At 54.0% G+C, this 24,006-nt stretch overlaps 1 protein-coding gene across 4 annotated transcripts in view; it reads left to right on the top strand.

Moving 5' to 3' along the window:
- EPHB3 (EPH receptor B3) overlaps positions 1-24,006 on the top strand; it is a 41,504-nt gene that overhangs the window by 5,666 nt on the left and 11,832 nt on the right. For all 4 annotated transcript variants that reach the window (XM_067536623.1, XM_067536621.1, XM_067536622.1 and 1 more), the window contains exons 2-3: positions 13,959-14,023; positions 14,492-15,164. In XM_067536623.1, the coding sequence (XP_067392724.1) occupies positions 13,959-14,023; positions 14,492-15,164 (738 nt within the window). The remainder of the gene's footprint in view (positions 1-13,958; positions 14,024-14,491; positions 15,165-24,006) is intronic.

Genomic DNA, 24,006 nt, shown 5'->3' with positions numbered 1-24,006 from the left:
TAGTTGTGCCTGTTGTTGTGCTGAGTCAAACTGGTTTGTCAGGATTAAGCGTCTCCTCCTTGGTGCCGAACACAGGGGGGGGAGGGGTGGCGGGCGGGCGGGTGTGTGCGCACACAGCCGAATGCCCTCCAAATGCACAGGACAGAGCGTTCTAGGCCCAGCCCAGGTCTGATTTGGGTGTCCTGCTTCTCTTGTTAGTTTGGGACAAGCTGGTGGGATGAACACCCGGTTTCTTGGGGGATGGGGAGGGGGCACTCAGCCTGGCTCTGCCTTAACCGCCAAGGTAGCAACTGAAATCAGAGTCACCAAGCTTTCCCCAAAAGTGGGTCGGTCTCCGGGAGGGTCAGGCAGAGCGCTGAGTTCTCAGGGAGACTTGGGGCTGTTGGCATCCACCTTGGAAGGTGGTGGAAGCGCCATCTTTAGAGGCTTGTAAGTCCCGGATCCGCTGCTCCCCTCCGAGGCTGGCTGTGCGTCTGGGAGGGAGAGAGTCGGTGGCTGGGGGACGGAGGGCTGGACATGCGCGCTCCTGCTCGCAGCTCAGTGATGTGTGCGAGCAGCTCCCTGGATATCGCACTCTGCACCTTACTAGAAAATAAACAGGAGCCGGACGGAAAACCCGTTCTCAGCCTTGCGTTTGTCATCTCCGAGTCCCCTCTGCGTCCAGCCACGGGGGCGCTGGAGCAGGGAGGCAGCTCAGTCTCCTAGCGGGATTTCTGAGCAGAAGCCGCCATATTGGAGGGAGGGCAGAATCTTTCACCCGGCTCCTCTCCCCTTCCTCGGTCTCACATTTGGCTCTGGGCTGAGGCGGGTCACGGAGCTGTCGTGTTTCGGGAGATGGGCCTTGTTTGGCTTGTCGGTAAGAAGTCAGGAATTTCGATGGCCAAAAAAATGATCGGGATCCCGCACCCCAGTCTCTGCTTCCCTCCCAGCCGGGTCGTTGCAGGCGGGGGATAGGAAGAGCCGCTCTGAACCCTTCATACCTCAGTAAGGGGATCGCACAAAACGAGGCCCAAAAGGAACTTCCTCAAAAAATTGAGCGCTCTCCAGTCAGGCGAGCAGGGAAAGACAGCGATTTCCAGCCCTGCCTGGCGCTGGGATAACTCGCATAGAGGATCTTAAGCCTACAGACCCGGCGTGTTACTAACAGGCAGGGAAGGGCGGCTGCTTAGCCGCAAAGGAAACTAGGAACCATTTTATAAGCAAAACAGGCCACCTACACATGGCTGCCTTGTGAGTCTCCTCTCTGATTAAGGGCGCCTTTTGAAAACAAGCGTACCTAGCCAGTTCTGCACTGGGACTCTCTGCACACTGTGCTGACTGTTCCCTGTCTTGGCTAATGCCTGGATTCGGGAAGACAGCATTGGAAAAGGCACAGATCTGGTGGTACAACGCCGAGCTTCCGCCAGCCATCTCCAATGTGCGGCGCATAGGGGGCTCCGCGTCCCCCAACTGCACTGGTTGTAACACCCGTGGGCCGGCGCCAATGGGGCACCCTGCCTCCCCACAGCCTTGGGGGACCAGTCACCCCTCCAACAATTCCTCCATCCCTCCTCCTACGGCTAGGCTCATCCCTCTTCTGTCTCCAATTCCCAGCAAGGTCAGGCACCCTAACACGCAACTGCTGAAGTGTTAGGAGGCGGAAGCGCTTAGGTTAGGGGATGCTTTTACATAAAGAGGACTGCCGAGTGCCACGCGGCGTGAGGAGGGAGATCCGGGGTGCAGGTTCCCGCAGCGTGTGGGGGCACCCTGCAAGGGGGAAGGCAGGAATCCAGCAGCCCAGGCGGTTACCCCCCGAGACTGTTCTGCGTGCGGCGTGTGACTCGGCACAATTCGGACGGCTGTGGAAACCTTCCGCCTGAATTTCGGCGCGTCTGCATAAACTCTCGGCCTCGCTGTTTGTTGTGTGTCGCTTTAAGCCCGCTGCCACGGGCTGGCATGTCCCACCCTTGTGCTGGGAGTCGCCGACAAACACCTGTTCCCCAGCCCCCTCCCCTGGAATGCCAGCCGTCTTCCTAACCATGCCGACTGCAGGCCCTGGGCCCCAGCTGAGCCCTGAAGAGCTGCTTGGGAGAAGGTCGGAGTTGAGGCCGGATTCACCCAAAGGCCCCCTCCTGCCTGGCTTTTCCTGCCCCCAGAGGGAGCTGGGGAGGCAATTAGTCCTGGGGGCGGATGGTCGGAGAGAGAGCGAGCGTGCTAGGGTCTCCCCCCTGCAGCCTCCTGGTTAGGAGGTTCCTTCCCTCCCGCTGGCAGCAGCTGCTGCTGCATTTGCTCTGACCGTTTTCCCTGGGAGGTGGGGCCGGGCACCCTTTGCCGAGTGGCTGAAATGCATCCGAGTGTGCGCGGGGGGGCTTGCCTGCTTCTCCACCCAGCCCTGCTTGTCACTTGGCTAAATCAGCCCATTGCCCTGTAAGAGCCACACCATGAGAGAGACCCCACTTCAGGCATTACTGCCGGGCGGGGGGACCCGTTCTACGTGCACAAACGGCACGCAGTCCGAGGCCTTTTTTATTAATGAGAAAAATGTGCAGAGCTTGAATGATTGCCAGGAACAGATTTATTCTAGTTCCCCAGAAATTAAACTGAAATGAAGAGGAGAGAGTCAGCCAGGCCTGGCACCCCCCCCCCCCCCCCTCTGACTCTCTGCTTGTTTAACTTTGGAAGAATCTGAGTTGGGGGGTGGGGGATATTTGGGTTTAAACAGTTCCAGATGGGTTTGGTGCTGGCGAGTTGGAGGAAGTGAGCAGAGTGCAGTGCAGAGATTCGGGTAACTGCCCCAGGCAGGAGTGGGGAGGGAAGTCTTGGCAGAGGCTCCATCTCCGAGCTGACTGGATGGGATACAGCTTGGCAGCTGAGCGCTGCCTCTCCGAGCCGCTCTGTCTGTGGGCTGTGAGCGTCTCTGGATCTGCCATAAGTAACTTCTGGCCATTTCCCTCTCCCCCGCACGTTTCCAGCAGAATAACCTGCAAACAGAGCTCACGGGAGGTATCCCAGCCCAGAAATGGCTGCCACCTCCAGGAGCCAGAGCAAAGCTGGAGAACGTAGATGACCTCGTATCACTCGATGGACGGGGAGCTTGTTCAGTGGCCCTGAATCGTGTGCAGCCCAGAGGCCCGGGTGCAGACGCCTGAGCCTCCCGACCTGGGCTCTGCCCCTGCAGGAGCTCCATGGAGCCAGATGTGTAGCATAAAAAAGCAGGGAGCTGCATGTTCCTCCTGTGCCCAACCCCGTGCAGAGGCCGTGTTGTGGCCCTCTCCCCTGGCTGTGGGGGGCTTGTGGATGAGGCTGGTGGTGGGCAGGATTCTCCTGTCGTCACAGCCCTGGTGGGCGCGGAGTGAGCTCTGCTCGTGGAGTGCTTTTATTTTGCCCTAAAGTCTGGAAACGAAGACGGGGTTTGTGGAGCAGTTTGCTGCCTGCGTGTCTCGGTTCATGGTATTGGCGGCTCAGACGGGGCTGATGTCACCTGCTCGGCTGAGTTATTCCCGTGGCAAGGGAGTGGACAAAGTGGCTGTTGCTGCTGTGAGAGCGTTTTATAAATCACTTCCTTGCCTGCTGTCTTGCGAGGTCTCTGCTTCCTGGGCTGGTCAGTCACGTTCTCCCAGAGCCCAGATTGGCCGCCGGATCTCCAAGTAGGGAAGTGGGGATGAGAGAAACCCCTTGCAATGGGGCAGGCAGATGTCTGGCCGTGTGTTGGAGGCTGTAGGGCTGAGGAGAGGCCCAAGGGCAGGAAGCGGCAGCCGGAAGCTTGGCTGAGACCACGGTTTGGAAGTGTGAGCGAGACAGTGAACAGAGATTGGTGGGGGCTGTATTGTGATGAGTCCATAAGCAGCCCTGGGGGCGTGAGGGATGCTCCTTATCCGGAATGTTAAAGGGCCCCTGCAGAGGAGAGCGGGGGGGGGGACGGTTCTCCATGTCTCACACCTGGGAAGGGGAGATGGAGCTGGGGATTATCTGTTCTTCCACATGAACCCGCCTCCCTTTGCAGATCCTGGAATTGCACGTGCGCTCCCGAAATCCCCAGGGTATTAATAGAACTGTAATTGCAATGTGGAGAAGGGCTCTGAGCAGCTGGCTCTTAAACGGCTCTGGGTTCTCTTCCTCCTTGGGGCCTTCAAACATGGCTGCCACTGCCCGAGAAAGCGCCAAGGGCTGGCAGTGCTCTGAATGGGCTGGCGGGCTGCCTGCTTTGGAGATGGCACCAAGAGCTCCAGTGCGGAGCACCTGAATGGCCGCAGAAGGGAGTGAATCTGTCTAAGCTTCCCCTTAGTATGTGAGACCCAGAGGGATTTCCCCTCTTCCCAGGCACAGTCTGCTTCTCAGCAAGAAATTTCTTGTTCTTGCCTGAAGCGTGGTGGCCAGGAGCTGCGTGCCCAGCACGAACTGGGAGCTCCGCCTGGCAGGGAAGTGACTAGGCCCTCGAATTGTCAGTCAGCTTCAATCTGTGTGATGTGGGGAAGAGTTAGACCCCCTCCATGGGGAAGGCAGCCCTCATCGGCCGTCAGACCGAACCTCTGCTTGCTAGCCGCTCAGAGAGCCCCTGTACTGCCAAGGCAGCTCCAGCGAAAGCATGGGGTCCGGAGGAAAGGAGCCCTCTGGCCCGCCCTGTATCCCCTTTGCCAGCACTTCAGCTACTTTTCCAGTTGGAGAGCTGGCACCTGCCCGACGTCACACGCTTCTCGGCTGTCTTGTTACCGCAGGAGAACCGCTCCTGGGGAGAATCCAGCCGGAAACTTCCCTTCAGGGGGTTAGCAGCGGGTGGGGGAGACACCGGGGACGGAAGAAAACGCTCCAATCCAGAGAAGCTCCCGCTAGCCTTCCTCTTGGCTGTGGGCCTGTCCTTGAGTGATTTTTGTCTGGGATTTAAATTTGCAAATCACCGAGGGGATCTGAGTGAGTGTGGGTGGAGTTATGAGCAGTGAGGTGTGTTTATGGGGGACAGAGGAAGGGGGAGATGCAGCTGCTGGCTGCTCAGTCCCCCGCCGCCACCCCCCCCCCCTTCTCCCATTTAGTTGATTGTACCGTCTAGCTTGGGTTAGTTTTCCAGTTTTCCATGCACCTTCCCCAAAAGCATCAGGCTTCACAAAGGGAGGGTGGCTTTGCGATAAAGGACCCAGCCGGGAGCTGGAAAGATCTGGGCTCAATTCCTGGCTCTGCTATAGACTCACTACGTAGCCTAGAGTGAGTCACGGAATCTCATTGTGCCTCAGTTTCCCATCAGTGAATGAAGGTACTTCCTTTGGCTTGGCTGTTTAGGTTGTAAGCTCTTCAGGGCAGAGACTGTACAGACCCAATGACAATGGGGCCTTGATCTCCTTGGGGCCTCTGGGCCCTGCCGTAATACAAAAATAATGAGCCTATTATTAAGTGGTCACAGAAGTGCTCTGAACTCTGAGGCAGGTTCTGCCCACTGCCGGAGGCAAGACACCGGATTGCATGTGCCCATGTCTGGCTCAGCAGATCTGATCTTCTTTGATGATGTTCCAAATGTCCTTGGCACTGAGGGCCACAGCTGTGACACAGGCTCCATTTTCCTTTTGCTCCCTGGCATACGTGGGTCGACACACGCTGGCTCTGAACTGAAGGGTGGGGTGCGCCTTGCCCCTGCGAGAGAAGGCAGGGTGGGAAGCTCTTCGGACCAAGCTGAAAGCCAGACCCCTGGGAATGGGCAAGGAATGAACGGACTCATGACAAGTGCCCGTGGCTTGACGTGTGTGTGGGTGAAAGAGAAGAGGGGGAGCCTCCTAACCACTGGAGGGATTCGTGCCTGCCCCCGCATTGCGGCTGCACTGCCGTCGCAGGAGATAAACCGGAGCGGGGGCCTGGCAGGGCCCGGCGGATCTGTTTGTACGATACGGTGACAAAGCGCGCGGGTGCAGCACAGCACATTGCTCTTGCTCCGGGGCGGAGCAGTACGTGCAGGCCTAGAGGTGAAGGTGCAAGACTGGAGTGTGGGGGGAGTCTGGAGGTGGCGGGGGCAGGAAAGCTGGTCTCGCTGCCTGACAAGATGCGATGGCGGAAGGAATGATCCGGTGCGGGGTGGATTTCCCAGGGGGGTCTCGTGGCTGGGACCTGGAGGGCTGAGTGACCCCAGGTCAGGGTGTAATTCATTGGGCAGGGCAAGGGAGCAGGTATAGGGCACTTGCAGGGGACAGGCGTTCAGACCTCCTAGTTCTGGCATTTGAGCGGCGGTGGTTCCCGGCTCCTGCAGGGGGAGCTGCCACACAGCGTCTGTCTGTCTCGCTCCAAGGCAGCCGGCGAAGGTTTCGGGCCTTTGCAATCCTGCAGAGAGCTGTGTCCTGTGCTGAGAGGGGTCACTGCCTCTGTGGGGCCTGGAACAGCTTTACGCTGACTGTGCTGATTCCCTGGGGAGTGTGGGGAAGGAGCAGAGGGGTCCTCCCTGTTAAAAATACTTGGGGGAGGTAAGAGCAGCCGCTCCTCTGTGGCCCCTGCCAGTGCCCTGGCTTTGCTAGTGTCAGGCTGATATTCTAGCCCCAAACCACGCTCGCTGGCTCCTCTCCCCACTCCACATGCACCCCGGTTGCTGTCTCCCTCTGCTCTCCTGGCCTCCAGCCGCCTCCTCCATCAGCATCTCCCTTCCTGCACCTCCCCTCACGAGGAAAACCCTGTTTCTCACCACTGAAGCCCTCCAGGGAAATTCATTGTGAAGGGGTGGGAGCTCCCCAGTGCAGGGGCGTGCGGTGGGGCGGGGAGGGGAGCCAGGGGCGCTCTTTGCGGCATGGGAATTCCCGGCAGTGGGTCTCGGGGGTGCTAGAGCTACACCCCAGACTCAGCAGACGCTGGGGCGGGGAAGGGGGTGTCAGTGGGATCTATCTCCCTTGGAGAGTCTGGCGCTGTCACAGGCCTGGCGAGTGCTCCCTGCCGGCCACCCACTAGGACGGCTGTGAGGGGAATCCGAGTCTGTGCTCCGAGTCCCTGGGGGTGTGTTAAAGCGTCCAGCACCTCAGAGGCTTTACCACCGGTGCCTCCTATGGCTTGTCTGGCATGCTTCCTGCACTGACTCAGTCTGATACTCCTCGGAAATGGGGCCCCTCAGCCCACCTGTGTGCCCCCAAGACACCCCAGTTATTTAAACACACCCTCTCCAAAACTCCCCTCCCCCCCAAGGCGTGAAGCTCCTGGTTACAGTCAAACTCTGGGGGGTCTGCCGCAGTTGTGAAGCAATCGGCACCACGCTCCTGTGCTTCGCACGGAGTCTAACTCCTTTGTGCCCTTTCATACGAAGCACAGGATAGTGCAGATCATGCCAAACAAACACTAAACACACGCCCCTGCCTCAGCTTCCTCACCACTCTGGGGCGTTCTTTGGGCTGGGGTCCAAGTCCCTTGGTTTGTCCAGAGCTCTTGAGCCATCTGGGCTCAGGAAAGCAGGTAGGGCCTCTTACCCCCTGGACTGCTACATGCAGGATGACGTCTCCCTCCTGGAAGTCCTTTACTCAGCTTCTGTGGCCTTGCTGTCTCTTGCCCCACACTTCCTCCTGTCTCACCCTGGGTCCTGTGTGTTTCTCTGTTTAGACCCCTCTTAGTCACTTGGTCTCTCTTGTTTTACTCCTGGTAAGTTTCTACTTCTCCTGCCTTGCCCTGTTCCTTCAGAAAGGTCGAGCTACGCTGGCTTTTCAAGGCTTGAACTGCTTTCTAGCATAACCTTTGTGAGGGCTAAGTAACGTTGTTAACCTTGAGTGTTTCCCCTTGCCCGTGTCTGGTGTGCTCCTGCTCCAAGACCTGTCGGCAGAGCTGGATCCACATTCATATAGGACTCCCAGTTCAGCAGCTTTTCATAACACAACTTCACACTCTCAGCCTGAGTTGTTTGTAAGAGGTGCAGATATAGCCCCAGTTCATCACGGGTGTCCCTTGCCAGCAGCTAGGGCTGGATGGGATTCGGGGCGTTGTGCATTCCCTAGCAGATGATTGTCCTGGAATAGGCCCCAGCAGCTGGTCAGCAAGTCGGACTGTGAATTTTTCTGCCTTGGTCGAAGCTCCTCCCAGAGAATGTGAGGGGGGGGGGGGGGAGATCTAGGAGTGGGGGGGCATGGGGGTCTGGGAAGTGCGTGGAAGGGTCTCCCTGCAGGGTCCGCCCTGACACACAACACTTTGTGTGGCTTTGCTTTTGTGCGTGTGAAATGCATGTCAGCGGGAAAAGTGCAACCTCAGGTTCTCTCCCAGAGGCAGCCCTTTGTTTCCAGATAAAGGGCCTCACTCCACAGTGCTTTGTGCTGCAGTTTAGAATGGGGCTGAGATTAGTTGTACCAATAGGTGCCTGAATGAGAAGTGCACAAGGCCCACTCGTTCCTGCTGTAATTATTTCAAAGCTGGAGAGGGAACTAAAATGTGCGGGAGATGCCCCGTCCGGTGGCAGCTCCACCAGCAGGTAGTGGCCTGATCTGCTCCTCTATGCCTCCAAAGAAGCCACAACCAAATATTAGCCGGCTTCTGTGGATAGGATGATGACTCGTGAACAACCCCATCCACTCCTTGGCTAGCGCCTGCGCTGTTGTCTACCACGGCACCATTCCTGCACTCCAGAGAGGGGCTCACCTCTTGTATGGACCCAAATGTTCTAGGGCGCGTATTGGAAATCCCTGGCTTCTGGCACTCTGTATCAGTGGGTCGCAGAACAGGCCCCTCTGTTTGTTTGACACTGTGGAATGGGTAACCCAGTAATCTTTCTCTTGGATATTTCTAAGGGGCCCCTCCCTAGAATCTGAGCACCTCTTTTTTCCTGATGGGGTAGGTATAGATGAGTGGCCAAAGTCCTGCCTTGCCAGAACATCATGATAGCTGGCAGTACCCTTCTTCTTAAGCCTAAGATTGTATTCCCACTGGATCAGATTTCTTGGGCTCTTTCTGTGCATTTCCGCTGTCTTTGGCTGTCTTTGGCACTCTGTCCCGAACTAAGAATCTACAGACTGTGCTTCAGCTGCGGTCTCTGGAGTAGTGGAACGCCCAGTGGCTTGGCATCCCTACGGCCTCTGGCGTGAATGCCTGCATTGCTCTGGGGCCTCGGATCCGTTCACCTTTGGGTTTCCTCTGCCTGCTTCATGGTGGGATGGCAGGCTGACTCTGGGCCCCTCAAACCGGGGTTCTCTCCTAAATCCAAGGCACTTTCAGCCACTGGGCTCCCTAACCTTTATCTCTTTCCCCTCCTGGTGCACATGGCACTGACACCTGGAGATTGCACTGGCTTCTTGGCTCTTCTCAACAGCTTTTCTGAGCTCCGAGCCAGTCCCCAGTGCAAACCTTTCCTCCTCCTCCTCCGGGAGCAGCTCCTCTCTCATTCCTTTTGGCACACAGTGGAGTTGTTTCAGATTGCTGGAACCTGGAGGTGGGAGCACAGAGCAAGGAAATCCATTCCCACTCCAGGCTGTTTCCTCCTCCCTTCTCAGACCTCCCCCAAAATAAACTGCTCAAGGAAGGTCTTTCCAATGAACTCAACTATAGAAATAACCAGTCTGCTCTGGGGGGAGTAATGGGTTTTATTCCTAGTGTTTCCTAACCCCAAGGAGCCTTGTGTGCCATTACCCTAGAGAGCTGTGGGTCTGCTCAGAAGCTCAAGTCTTGTAAGATTCCATTGGGAGCCATAATCCCTTCTCTCTGAGCCCTCAGGACTGGCTCGGAGCGCCCTGTCTGGGTGATGCATGCTGCACTCCCACTGGGCCATTTGAACTCGCACAGGAAGATGGAACATTCAGACTTGGCAAGGACCCGTCCCTGTCAATGCAGAGTGCTTGTTTGGCTTCCCGACAGCCACTTGGGTCTCCACGAAATGTTTAGTGGTAGTGACTGCATATCTTAGCCATCATGGAACACAAGTGTGCCCATATTTGGACAACTGGCTCTGGCCTTTCAAAGGGTGTATATATCCCTTCGTGCAACCTGTTCCCCCTGCAGGGATCTGGGACTCTGAACAAACGGGCTCCGGCTGACTTATAGGAGCCAGCCCCTGGACTCCGTTGCGACTGCAGCCTTTTTGCTGCAGGAAAGAGTCCTAGAAATGGGAAATGCAAATCTCTGTAATGGTACTGCGTCCCTGGGGGACAGTCAGGTCTCCCTTAAGCTGTTTTATGGACCTGGCATGTGACACCTTTTCCCAGACTGCAGCTACTACAGTCCAGGCTGGCCACAGGTTACCCTCCAGGAAGGCAGCCTGCAGATGTGGCTTATGATGCCCGGAATAGTTTGGAATGCTCTGCTTTGGCTGGCAGCGTGGTCCAATTATCTTGCACTCTCTCCTAGCCCCCTCATTGTGGATGGTTGACGTTCAGGCTGTGGAGCCCATCTGGAGTTCTGCAGGAAACCTGGCAAATCTAGGGTGTCTCAGATATGCTGGACTTGAAGGCAGTTTGACTCTCCAGCTTTCTCTTCCTGGAGCAGTGACTAGGGCATGAGGGGAGAAGTGCTGTCGTCTTGGGGCCATGTATCTGAGGGAGTGGGGTATTAAACCAGGTCTTCGCTGCTAGGAGCCAGGTAGGACAAATCTCCGGTAGAGAATGGGCTTCACCAGAATCCAGACTAGCGCCGGAGGCCTCTAAAGGGATCCCTGGGGAGAATCAGTCTCTAGCTGTGCCATGCCTCATAAAACTTTCTGCCAAATGTTCTCTTATTTGAGCCATTGGAGAGCCAGGATTTCTGATGCTTTCTTCTGTCCGCTCAAGACCTTTCTGCCACCTCCTCCAGAGCCTCTCCTACCTCAGGAGAGCAAAGCTGGGCAGAGCCCAGGTTCGAATAGCCATTGCCTGGACTTGTCCGATCTGGAGAACAGATCTTCCTGCCCTGGCAGTGGAACCTCTACTCTGTCCGCTAAGGTTTCAGCAGCAGGGTCAGGTTCTACACCTGGATCCAGATTCACTTCGCCTAGTAGCGAGAGTGGTGTAAAGGCTGTTTGTTCAAAGTGCTTCATCTGGAGTTTCAGCCTCTCCCATCCTTGCACGTTACTTCCTCCGCTTCCAAGGCCGAAATGGGGCCTCTTGTTTCATGGTGAAATTCCCTCTACAAACCAGGTCACGTTAGCGTGGGTGGAACTGGCCGGTTCAGGGCTCCCTGCAGTGGCTGGATGTGGGTGTGAGCACGTACTGTCTCAGTGAGAGCCAGGGTCCCTGCAAGAGCTATTAGAGAACTAAAAATTTCTGGGGAAGTCACATCCCACGGACTCAGGAGCCTAAGAGATGTGAGGCTTCACGTGTAGCCCCAAGCTTTTAACCAGAAACAAAGCAGCATCGTTCCTTACCTTCCAGCGCAGGGGCATTGTCTGTCTCAATGCATTCATCCCACCCAGGTCTGTCTTGCTGCAGAAGAACACGGGCCGTGTCCTCCTCTCCGCCGTCTGCTTGGCTGGGAAAGGGAGCTCCCCAACGGACGGTTGGAGTCGCAAGCCCCAGGGTGTGTGTGAAGCATCAGTCACATAGTCTGCCGCGAAATGGAAATTACCTCTCCAGAGAATGCCAAATGCCTCGTGCTGGGCACAAAAGCAGCCAGTTACTGCCCTGATGGTGATTTCTGAGGGGATGGATTCCTCTGTCTGGGGCAGAACGTATGGGGAAGACCATCTCAGCTCAGACTGAGTGGAGAGGGCCATCGAGTTCTTGAGACCAGTCTGGTATCCTGGCACCAGGGCTCACTGGCTTTACCAGGGCTGTGGTATTAACAGCCTCTCCTGTAATCACCATCTTTCCATGAGGCCTTTGCCGGGAGGTACCTTGGAGCACTCGCTTAGCACTCCTCCACACTGAGAGAAGCCAGATCAGCTACTGGTTCCAGGGGAGCGTCCTGGGGCTGGTTCTGCTGGGCAGTCTCCAAGAGTGGGAGTCTGCTGAAGCAACTCATGAAGAGAGAAGTTACTGACCAGCAAGTGGGGTTTCCCCTGAAGACGTGCATTAACTGGGCCCCCTTCTCCCTTCCTCATACACTGCACCGGTGTATTGAGGTTCTCTTGGGGGTGGTTGAAACGTGGATCCCTTAAGCTCTGGGTTCAGGGCTCATGCTGCAGTGCACTATCCTATCCTATTGGCAGGATAGTGGTTAGTGTTTTATCATCACTGTCTGTGCCCCGGAGAGCTGCTGGGTTACAGAGATGTGAGCTGTCGGGGGGGCTATGGGGAAGTCTAGTGAATGCATAGGATGGGCTGCTGCTTGCCCACACCGAGTGGCCCGGTGTCCTCTGCATCCCCACTGTGGTACGGCAGGGAAACCCGCTTTAGAGTACAGCTCTGTTAAGAGGCAGGTGACCTGTGGACAGGAAAGACTCTGTGGCAATTGGCAGAGGCAGAAGGATCGGAAAGTCTGGTGCCTCGGCCCGGACACGTCCCATAGCCAGGGAGGGAGAAGTGCCCTCACCAAAGGGATGCCCCAAGAGATGCCAGACGCCTGGTCATGGGCTGGGGTGACCGCTCGGACCACCTGCGTGGTAAGGAGGGAACCCCTGCCCCCGAGCTCGCGGTTTAGACCACGCACAAAGGAGCGGGATGGGGCAGTGGCCCAGGTGCCAGGCTCCTGGCTGCTGCCTCAGCTCAGCTGGTGCCTCAGCAGAAAATGGCACGGAGGGCCTGGCATTCGCAGGCCTCCTGGGAGGCGTGCGTTAGAGATGTGATGGAGGCATGCAGCCTGGGTTGGGGGGAGTTGACTTATGGGACCTGGTGGCTAAAGGCCACAAAGTGGGGGGGGGGAAGGAGGGTTAAGGGGAATGGAGACGGGTGAATTGGAGCAGCTGTAGTTCAGCCACAGCGTGTGTGAGGGGGGGGAGATGCTTCCCTCTGCCTGTTGGCCGGGGCTGTGTCCTGAAGAGGGGCTTCCTCGGCGGGCAGAGCGCGGGGGCAGTCTGCGAGGAGGAGGCTGTCCGTGGGGAGGGTTTGATGGGACACGTGCTCCGCGAGGGGTTCACAAGGGGCGTTTCTTTGCCCTGCGGTGGCGTTTGGATCAGGATCTGCTTTGTGCTTTCTGCAGCAAGAGGCCCTCGGAGCTGGGAAAGGCCCGGGGCATGGGGGAGCGTGTGCTGGGGACCTGGGGGTGGGAGCGAGGCAGTTGGCCGTCAGTGATGAAGACCCCTTCTTTCGGGAGCACTGGGGGGCCAGCGTGGGAGCCAGGTGACCTGCTGACTGCAGTGGAGGTGAATGGGGGGAGTTGTGTGCCTCTTCCCCACCCCCCATAGGGTTGCTGGGGGTCACCCTTGGGGCTAAGACCAGGATCGAGGCAGTTTGTTGCTAGCCAAGATTCTCCCACCGACGTAGCTTGCTCGGGTTTCGTTGGGCTGCCCGGAGCAGCCTGGGATTTAGCCACAGCTGGCTGCAATTCTGGCTCTCCTCAGACAGGCTTCTCGCTCCCCCCACGGCTGGGGCTGGGGCTCTCGGGGGAATGCTGACGGGGAGGTTTGGCTTGTAATCCACTCCTGGAATGTCGGCCAGACGGTCAAATTCTTCTCGCCTCTTGTGAAACGAGTGATGTGGGGCGGCCTGGGAGAGCCGTCCCTCTCCTGCTCGAGAAACCTGCCGGGCCTGCACCGCCCTGTCACGGGGCCAGGCCCTCTGGGCCTGAGACACCGCAAATACACCAGTGCCAAGGGGGTGGGGGGGATGCGGCTATTCCCCTCTCTGGCAGCCCCTAGCAGCAGGGGAGGTGTTTGGGGGGGCGGGGGTGTGTGTGTGTGGATGTCCGTCAAGCAGGGCTCAGGGTATAGGTTGTTGAAAGGAAGATGGCTGCACTTGCTCGCTGTCGCCCCCGTCCCCCCTCACCACCGGCTGTTCCCTTAGCAATTCTCCGGACGGGGTCTTTTCCGCTCCCCGGGACAGAGGAACCGAGGGAAACGCAGAGTCCGTCTCGCTCTGCCCCTCTTCTCTCTCCCCTCCCCTCAAGCTGCGTGGCTGTGCATTGTCTGGAAACATCTTCAAAGGTTTCCCTCTGATTTCTTTTCCAAACCCTGACCGTCTCTCTCCATTCCGTTTTCCTTTCAGAAACCCTGATGGATACGAAGTGGGTGACATCCGAGTTGGCGTGGACGGCTCATCCAGAGACCGGGGTAAGACACGGGCCCTCCTCTCGGAGCCTGCTCAGGGCTCTGGATTCCAAGTTGAGCGGCCGGTCTCGACCCGTTCCGAACTGGGACGCTTCACGGGACAAGGGCACCCTGTGGAGTCCCGCCTGGGCCCGTTGTGTGCCTTGTGAAATGGTCCCCATTCCCCAGACCAGCTCAGCTCTCTGATGCTGACTCGTTCCTGGCTATGGGAGTAACGTGGTGCGTGGCCCTGCGCAGAGAAGAGTCAAGTTGATGTGGGGAGTAGGGCAACGAAGAAGCAGGGTGGGGATGGACCGTAAGGGTACCTAGGTTCATATTGTTTGTATGCGCGTGTGGCTGCTTTCTGAGGTGATCATCTCTCTGTTTTATGCAATATTGTTTGGATTAATTTGCTATGGGGTGTGGCTGTGTTTTGAAGCATTCCAGTCGGCCCATCCCAGTGGCTAACCTGCCAATCTCTCTCCATGGCAGTGGGAAGAAGTCAGTGGTTACGACGAGGCCATGAACCCCATCCGAACGTACCAGGTGTGCAACGTGCGGGAGGTCAATCAGAACAACTGGCTCCGTACTCAGTTCATCGAGCGCCAGGAGGTCCAGCGAGTCTACGTGGAGCTGAAATTCACGGTGCGGGACTGTAACAGCATCCCCAACATCCCGGGCTCCTGCAAGGAGACCTTCAATCTCTTCTATTATGAATCGGATACAGATTCTGCCTCTGCCTCTAGCCCCTTCTGGATGGAAAACCCTTACATCAAAGTGGATACAATTGCCGCCGACGAGAGCTTCTCCAAACTGGACTCTGGCCGTGTGAACACCAAGGTGCGCAGCTTTGGGCCTCTTTCCAAGAATGGTTTTTACCTGGCCTTCCAGGACCTGGGCGCCTGCATGTCCCTCATCTCTGTCCGCGCTTTCTATAAGAAATGCTCCAACACCATTGCTGGCTTTGCTGTTTTCCCGGAGACCTTAACTGGGGCTGAACCCACTTCTCTGGTCATTGCCCCGGGGACCTGCATTCCCAATGCAGTGGAAGTGTCTGTGCCCCTGAAGCTGTACTGTAATGGAGATGGCGAGTGGATGGTGCCAGTTGGAGCCTGTACATGTGCTGCTGGGTACGAGCCTGCCATGAAAGATACCCAATGCCAAGGTAAGCACTTGGCTATATGGCCTGTAATGTGTTCTCTTCCTCTGGAGCAGGGTACCTCTCTAAGCAGAGGATGTGGGGACTTCAGCTGTGAGTTCAGCGGTTTCTCTGGCCTGAGGCCAGGCATTTGCAGTGACTCCCGCTCTGTCCTGGACATGGAAGTTTGATCTTTTCTGAGTCTGGCGTAATGACCATCTGTGCTTCTGGGCGTCTGATGGTGTGCAAGCCTCAGCATTCACGCCAACGTTGTGTCGTTAACATCCACTGCAGGCCACTCACCAGCACCCAGTGGATTCCAGCAGCTGGGAGCTCTGGCCCAGGCCTGCCACCTCCTGGTCCTTCCCCTGGCATCAGGCCGAGCGCTGCATGCCATTGAGGGGGTCCTGTTTTGCTGGCGGACCCTAGAGCCCCTTCTGATTTCAGCTTCTGATGTCCCTTATTTGCAGGCCCCACAAGAAACCTTGGGATCCTGGCACTTTCTGAATCGGATACTCCATATGAGGTCATGCCAGAACCCAGTGCCCACCCCATTCTGCTTCAAGTTGTCTTTGCAATAGGCAGCTGTGGGGGGCAGTCCTTATTTCCTGGAGGTGGAGGCTAGAGGAGCGGGCCTTGGGCCGGAGCCATACTGCATCTCTGGGCAGTATAATCCTTCTGTTAAATGCTCAAGATGCTTTCGGGACCCGCAGCCTATTAGGACAGTCACGTCCATGTGTCAGTAAAGGCAGTTAGCACAGGAAACAACCCGGGTTCAATGGGGAAGGCTACCTGGGTTTGTACAGAGCAGTGCCCATAGGGCAAACTGCAGGAGTGAGGGAGTTTGGAGAGCGTCTGGCTGTGGTGGCTGCCAACCGTAACCATCCGAGCCTGCAGGGGTGTCCATATTTAGACAACTGGCTGCTAAGAGCCTGTACTTATAAGGGTGTGATTCATTTGGTTCTCTCCTCTTAACCCTACTGTCAAGACAGGAGATGGGGAAGTTGGCTGTGGTGTTGCCAGGTTCCAACATTTATATGGCCTCTCCTGGATTCTAGGGGTGGTGTTGCCCTCCTCCCGGGAGATAGGAGGCTTCTAGCAGGTGGTCTCAGAGGCCAGATTGTGAGGTAAAACCCTGCCAGGCAATGCTTGGAGAATTCACATTGCCCAGGAAGCTGCTGGGGCTAAGACTCAGGCAACTTAATGTCTGTGCCTTTGTTCCTCTGATCAGAGAAAAGAGAACCGGGGTTTGAACGAGCAGTGTTGTGCAGCAATGACATTTCTGAACAGCCAGGGAGATCCTGGGGTCGTGTTGTGCCAGCAACGTGTCTGAGGGAGGGGGCTTCTGTGACAGGCCATTGCTTTCAGCTGGCATTCTGGGGCAGGAGGAAAAAACTCCCCAGCAAATTAGTCAGATCAAGATGAGTAGTTTTCATGGAGACTGAAGCAAGCTGCTTTTTTTTTTTCTTTTTTTTTTTTTTTGCCAAGTGAGGTTCCCCCAAATACTTGAATCTCGAGTTCAAAATAGTATCTGATCTACTCCAGTGCATCGGTGGTTCCAATTTTGTGTTAAATGATCGGGGAAGAGGCTGCATCTGTTCTTCCCCATCTTTTCTTTCAATAAAAGTTGATCAAGAAGTGATCCCAGTTCTGTTTGCCTTGTCCATGGCAACCCCTTTGTTCTTGCCCGGACCTCTTTTCCTCATCATAAGGAAAGCTCCTTAGACCTTAAAACCTCCATGTGATGCACTGGTTGCTGGGTTGTTAAAAGGGGAATCTTTTCATTTCTCTGGAAAAGCCATGTTGTGCTCGTGGAATAGTGGATCTTTCACTAGAAGGTCACGTGTCCATAAATGGAAGCAGCTTAAGAATTTGGAGAACGCAGAGCGTTCACTCCATTTTCTTGTGCCTTTACCAGTCATTTTAGAGTTTTTCTGGCCTTTATGGGTTAAGAATTGCCCTGGGATACAACCACACAGTAATTGGCTGTTATCTCTGCCGTCCATGCACCCATCAAGGGAGCGGTCTTCTGTCATCCTTTGGAAAATGGTACAAGATTTGGTATGTGTGTGCCAGTTTTGCCTGCAAACATAACCTGTCTAAGCTGCATGTTACAATGATGTGGCTCTTGTCAGCTCATTCCACTACTCTCTGCCTTGCTTTCCTCGTCTATAAAATGGGGTGTTATTTATCGCATAGCACCCAGGTGTCCTAATCACATCTGTGGCCCCGCCATCATGCTGAGCGCTGTGCAGGCAGATACTTGCTCCAGAGAGTTCTCATGGTTCAATGTTACTTACCGTCCTTTGTAAAATGCTTTGAGATCTGTGGGTGAAAAGTGCCTGTAAGTGCCAGGGGCCCCTTTAAAGGGGGGGAAAATACCGAGTTACTGCTTAGATGGAGAAAACTTTGTTGTAAATCCAGCCCACTGCAGACTTTCTGTGCCTTCTGAAGAGATCGTCTCAGTTATCTCCATGCAGTGGCGGGATTCGGTTTTGTATTCAGACCTGTTTACGACATAGCTGGTCTCTTGATGCCTCAGGGGTTGAGGCCTCATTCCACCAGGTTGAAGGCAGCTTCTTTGGCATGCTTTGTAAAATACGTTTCCACAGCATTGATTTGCCCTCTTGTTCCTGGCGCATTATCTTTATTTAATTAGCACACCGCTCTTCTGGGGGGTTGCCCTGTTCACTGCTCTCCCAGAATGGGGATCTTCAAAGGCAGCTCTCCTGGGAAGAAAGGTTGCTGACTCCTGGCTGTGGTTCTTGGATTATGTTGCCTCTGCAGATCCACCAGCAGCCCCACCCAGCTTCTCTGGAATCACGGAATGAGGAAGAGAGTTGCCAGGGGGATTTGCTGCTTTTTATATACTTGGACCTAAATGCTGAGTTCCTCAAAGGGATGCTCCATCTTCTTCCTCCACCCCCCATCCCCCAGCACCCCCGGGTCCCAGCCCAGCTGCATCATGAGCATGTGCACTCCATCAGCTGTGTGCGACGCTAGGTACATCTGCACTGCAAAAAAACCCCAAAACACTCAACGTCAGTGAGTCTCCGAGCTAATCAGCGCCTAGGCTCCCACCTTGAGACCAGTGTTTTTAGCCCCGCAGCATAAGCCCAAGTTGGTTGACTCGGGCTCTGAGATTTTCTTTTTTTTTCTCCCTGGTGTAGATGTACCTCATTGTATTCCCTCAGCAAACTGCTAGGTCCCCTTTCTGTTGTTTACTGCCTCTCTTTCTTTAAAAACAGAGACAACTTCAACTTTTGATGGGACAGTTTTAAGGTAAACTATATCCCATTGGGGTTTTCCTCCCGGCGCAGGCCGTGTTGGACCAGAGCTGCGCTGGGCGTAAGCAGACTAAGCAATTGTTTAGGGCCCAAGCAGCTCAAGGGGGGGTCCTATTAGTTATTAGTAATTGTTGTATGTGGAGGGGGCTCAAAATATTCCTGCTTAGAGCCCCCAATGGGGCTTCACGAGAGCGACACAGAACGCACGGTATCTTTGTCTGACATTCCCCTCCCTCCTGCCTCTTCCCCCTCCCCCCCCCCCAAAAAAAAAGAAAACTGTGGGTGTCCCTGTCATACCAGACTTGAGATCTAGGTTGATCATATCCAGCTTTTTTTTGGCACTTGGATCTCAGATCACTTTGTGGTAAAGTCATCTTGATGTTTTTCCTACCTTGGTACAAGTGGCTTGGGAGAAGCAGTTGTCATTGTTCATCTTTCTCCCTTCCCCAAAACAAATTCTTGTAGGGGACAACGTATCCAGTTTCCTTCATGCATGGTTTCCATCACCTCAGACACATGGGACCTATAGGGAAGTCTGTTCGAAGTCTTCTTGGCAATACACCCTTTCCCCACACGTTTCAGGGCTCCGACTTGCATGATTATCTGAGGCAATGTATTCAAAGTAATCCACTGCCTAGAAAGCAGCTCAGCTTCCCTGATTTCTGTGCACATAAAATCATAGCCATCATGTCACAGGAACAATGGGCTTTGTTTACATTTCCTTCTCTTTTGTTAGAAAAGAGAAATGTAATCGCATGGTTCAATAATATGTGAATATCTAATCAGTTAAATGCCCAGAGAGAGCATAGAGCATGCATGCTCTGCTGTTCTTACCCCTGATTTTATTCCTCAACCACATCCTCTCCAAACTCAGCAGAGCATGTGTTCCTTCAAAGACTGTATACTGAATTTGAGCTTTTTTCAAAGGGTATCGTTGGGTCAAATTGGGGCCAAAGTCTGGATTTTGTAGAAACAAACTTTTTGCAACCGTGACTAATAGAAATGTTACCGTACGTTAAAAAAATGCCTACTAATCATAGCACTTGCCTGTTGTTTGCTGTCCAACATTGCAACATTCGGTTACTGCCTGAAAACCAGGAAGTGAAACTAATTATTTAGATAATTAAAAGAAGAGATGACGGATTCCAAGACAGCAAGAGAGGCCAGCATGAGATGTAAGCTAGAGTTTTAAAAATCTGTTATTTGTAACAGTTAAGGAAATCGGACTCCTAAATATTATTTCTGACCCATCAGTGCCCTTTCAATTCATATTGTTGTGATCGGAGTACAAAAAAATTTAAATTTTCCTTTTAAAAATTGGTTTTACATGTTGTTTGGACGTATCTCATTCAAACACTCAAGGGCTTTTTCAAATACACTCAAAAAAAACCCAAACCAGGACACCCCTTTTGGTTTCAACTGATATGAGAGAGTTCAGCCCAAAGGGTAATTATTCTTAAAATTAAATGCCTTTAAAATTGAGGCTTAGAATGAGAGTTGCCACCTGAACCGTAGCTGGAATGTTGCTGCTGTGACGCTAATCCTACTGTAGGCACTTATGAAAGAGTAATGTGGGTGAACAGCGCGGGTTCATAAAGCACAGATTGTCCTAGGCAAACTTGATTGCTGCCTTTAACAAAATTACAGGGTTGCTGGACAAAAGGATATGATGGGTTTAATTTATCTAGACTCGTGAGGCTTTTGCTTCAGTCCTACAGGGAAAGGAATAGAGAAACTGGAAAGACGCTGTCTGGGTTAGAATACAGTAGTGTGGATAGAAAACTGTCTCAGCCCTTAAACAGTATAATTCCAGGCTATTATCCGCCTCTAAGAGGGAGCAATAATGCAGCAGAGTCCTACAGGAGTTGGTGCTGGGGCGGAGAGTTATAACTTGACTAATGATCTAGACGGTGCAGTACACTGTACCTTGCATTTTTGAGTTTCCATTCTGTCGGGACAACCCTCCATCTTCCCTGCAGAGGGAGGGGACCCCAAAATATCGAGTTCAGTGTGTGGGTGGTTGATTCCCTTCTCCTTGCCCACATGCAGCGCAGTCATCGCAGGCGCTGTGCGTGGTGAGTCAAGGTGTGTGACGCTGGAATGATTTATTTCGGTGGTTTTTAACTCCCTCCTTTGGCCCTTATTCACAGGGGTGTGGCTTTGTTTTTGACAGAGAAGCTTTCTGCAACCAGACCACCTGGTACTGTGATTCTGTCTGACTCCCTGGCTGAGCAGGCTTGGGCTGGGTCAGTGCTTGGACAGGGGAGATCTCTCCTGAAAACCCAGGGTGCTGCAGGAAGTGGTGTTTTGGCAGGTGGCCCTCTGAGCCCTTGCCTCCTCCTGATGCAACAGATGCTGTCACTGGAGGAGTAGTTGACTTGCAAGCCAGATGCGAAACTGAAATCTCAACATCTTGTGGTGTCATTAAAAATCCTTTGGCAGCCGGGTCCCTGCAGTCCTGGTGAAAGTCTAATGTGAGGAACTACTGCCTGCCAGCCTCTTCCCCTCCCCTTGTACAAGTAGCTTGATTTTAGTTTTTTTTAGACAGGGATTCTGCTTCCCTTCTTCTCCTGTGTCCAGCTGTGCTGTGACTGTTAAACGGCTGCCACGTTCCCCATAGAGCTTGACTGCATCTCGGTTCTGCCAGAGATGATCTGCGTGTCAGGAGTCTTCTGGGGAGCCTTCTGCCTGAAAAAGCACTTATAGACATGTCAGCTCCTGCTGGTTCTTTAGCCCAAGCTGCAGAGACTCAGGCTTCTCTCCCTGGAGATCCGTGGTTCAATCCTTGATGCCTTGGCCCAGACTCTGGTTGTCACATGCCGTTTCTCACGGAGAAAGGATGGTTCAGTGGTTAGGGCGCTGACTGGGGATGTGTGACTTCACACAGCCTCGTTTCTCAGTTCTCCATCTGTACAAGGGGGTGATAGCCCTGCCCTGCCTCACGGGTGCAAAGGGGATAAATACTATGAAGAGACTGGATCTTATAGTGACAGAACCACGTAAGTACTTTAGCTAGGGGAGGCAAGAACCCAAGAAGGATGAGTCTGCGTCTCTCACTGCCGGCTCTTTCCAGACTCCAGAGGACCTGGCGTGAAGTGACACTGTTGTACTTTTGTGTCGGTAACCTGCTGGGTATACAGGCTCGGGATATTGTCTGTGGATTGCACAGTGACTCTGTTAGAGCCTGCGCCTCTCTGCTCCTCCCGGGATTTGCTGGCTTGAAACTTGTCGAGATGATGATGCTATGAGTCAAATCAGTAACTAATTGTCTCGCACTCAAGGGCCTTTTATCCCGAAGTACTTAATGAGCAAAATAAATGACGACAATATGTTTACGGCTGTCTAACCGAGGGCTCCACCACTACTCTGGGCATTAATAGAAGAGGGAATGGGGCCCTGGGGAGGAAGAAGATTCTTCCACCATGAGTGCAGACACAGACTAAACAGTTCAGACACAGGACAGGGGGTGCTGGTGTAAACCAGGTACAGAAATTACTTTACTCTCTGCAGAAATGCAGCTGGTTCTGAGTTAACAGCCCCACAGCAACACTGCACGCAGCTTAGGATGGGAAGCAAAGAATGCCATGTCCCCTCGAATATGCAGGACGAGGAGGCTGTCGGGAGGTAGAGTGTAACTATCCACATTGGAATCTAGCCAGATCGCCTCAGTAAAGCTGTACTTGCAGCATCAGGGTTTCCTACCTTGCGCAAACTAAGGGAGTTTCTCCTATTGTCTCTGTTGTTTGGGATTTTTCTGTGTCCCTGTTGGATTCAGGCTTCTCTTGCCATTAGTCAAGTGTACGTGGCAGCTATTTCACCCTGATGTGTCCAAGGGGTTTCAATCACTCCTCATCCCTTAGAAGTAGAGTTCCTTCAGTCTCAACTCGTGTCCACCAGCTTGTAACCATACAGGATTTAAGCCTGGCTATCTAAACACACGCAGGCTTCTTTGGATGTCTGCTGTCTCCATTTTTCACGTAAGCGTGCTTTGCGAAGGAATTGGTGAGGTGAGTGTGAGTTGCAGACCTTCCCTCTGCGCTTTTCATCAAGAGACGGTGTCCATGGGAGACACCGTCCCCATTCGTAGCCAGTGGCTGTCCTGGATTTTCATCTGAACCGTCCACTTTGCAGGGCAAAGCCCGGGCATAAAGTCTAAATGGTAAAATTAGAGAGGACTAAACTCTTAATCTACAAGGCGGTTGGGGGACCCAAAGACCAAGTGAGTTCAGCTCAGACGGTAACACAATGGATTGAGTGATGTAATCAGTGTGGTGTGACCTAGCTGGAACCTCTGCATCTAAAGGACTTGGAGCCCGGTCAGTTGGAGGGCTTCTGCAGCCTGCCCATGAAATGTCTCTGTAAGAGTGTGAACCAGACTCCTGGTAGACTTAAAAGCATTTGCTTTGCTGAGTCTAGATTGGATTTCCAAATCAGAGTAAAGCGTAAATCTCTTAATCAGTAGCACTGAGCTTTTTCCTGAAGATGGTTGCTGCTTGCTTGTCTATTTCGGTGGGGAGCTGCAGAGACAGTGCTGTGAAGGAGAAAGAATGCTTGCATAGCGAGAACGCTCAGTGACAAGTGCTCCTTTTGCAGCTCCGCACTGACCTGCCCTCCGTCCTGCTACATTAGAGTTCTCTGTGACGTTTCTGTGAGAGGAAGATGAACAAAGCAGAGGTTAGGTGTTGGTCTCCCATATCACAGGATCAGGGCCATGTGCCGGGTGCCCCTAACAGCTTTTCTGCTTTGTGTGGCTCCTTGTTGCATGTGGCAGGGCATGCAACTCCTCCAGTGTGGGTCTGCAGAGGCAGTACACTTGAAGAACCATTGCATTAAGTAGCTTTCTTTCCAGTGACATAACTACTTCTGAGGCCAGGTCTACCCTACAAACTTTGGCCGATGCAAGTTATGTCAGCATGAAACCACTGCGGTTAATATATCGCGTGTGCATGTGCATGCTTGACTCTTTGCATCATCACTGCACATATGCACCAGTAATGCTTGTGTCCGTGCACCGTGAGGAGAGATCCCAGCGTGCAACTTGCCGTTGTCCAGTGCACTGTCTTTTGGGAAAGTTTGTCAATGCGCAGTGGGGCAGAAATGAGTCATGCAGGCGTGACTGGGAGCAAAGGGTCGAGGTTCTATCATGCAACTTCCTCCATCCCGTAATGCCATCCATAACCCGTCATTTCTGTGCTTTTTTTAAATTGCATAAACCCATGTGCTCCTCCTCGCTGTCTGCCATCTCTGACAGAAGCATGGAGCCTGCTCTGCTCTGCATTGCTGTCATGAGCGTTGTAAACACAGGGTGCATGATACTCCCGGTATTTGCAGAGCTGCAGGAAGAACCGCAGCGGCAGGGGATGTGATGATTTCCTGGAGGACAGACGGCTGTGGGACGCAGGGAGAGCCAATTCAAGGTTGTCGGTGGCATTCACGGAGCAGCTGCAGACTGCGGAATGCTGCTGCTGGGCCTGAGAAATGAGCACTGACTGGTGGGATCGCATTATGATTCAGATCTGGGATGACGGGAGCTTTTAGATGTGCAAGGCCACATTCCTGGATCTGTGTGCCAAGTTTGCCCC

The sequence above is a fragment of the Emydura macquarii genome, unplaced genomic scaffold (genome assembly GCF_026122565.2).
Source record: "Emydura macquarii macquarii isolate MOO-44397 ecotype Brisbane River unplaced genomic scaffold, CSIRO-AGI_Emac_v2 contig_3603, whole genome shotgun sequence".
NCBI classification, from domain to species: Eukaryota; Metazoa; Chordata; order Testudines; family Chelidae; genus Emydura; species Emydura macquarii.
Note: the sequence above shows the minus strand (reverse complement) of the source record. Positions and strands in the feature narration are given on the sequence as shown.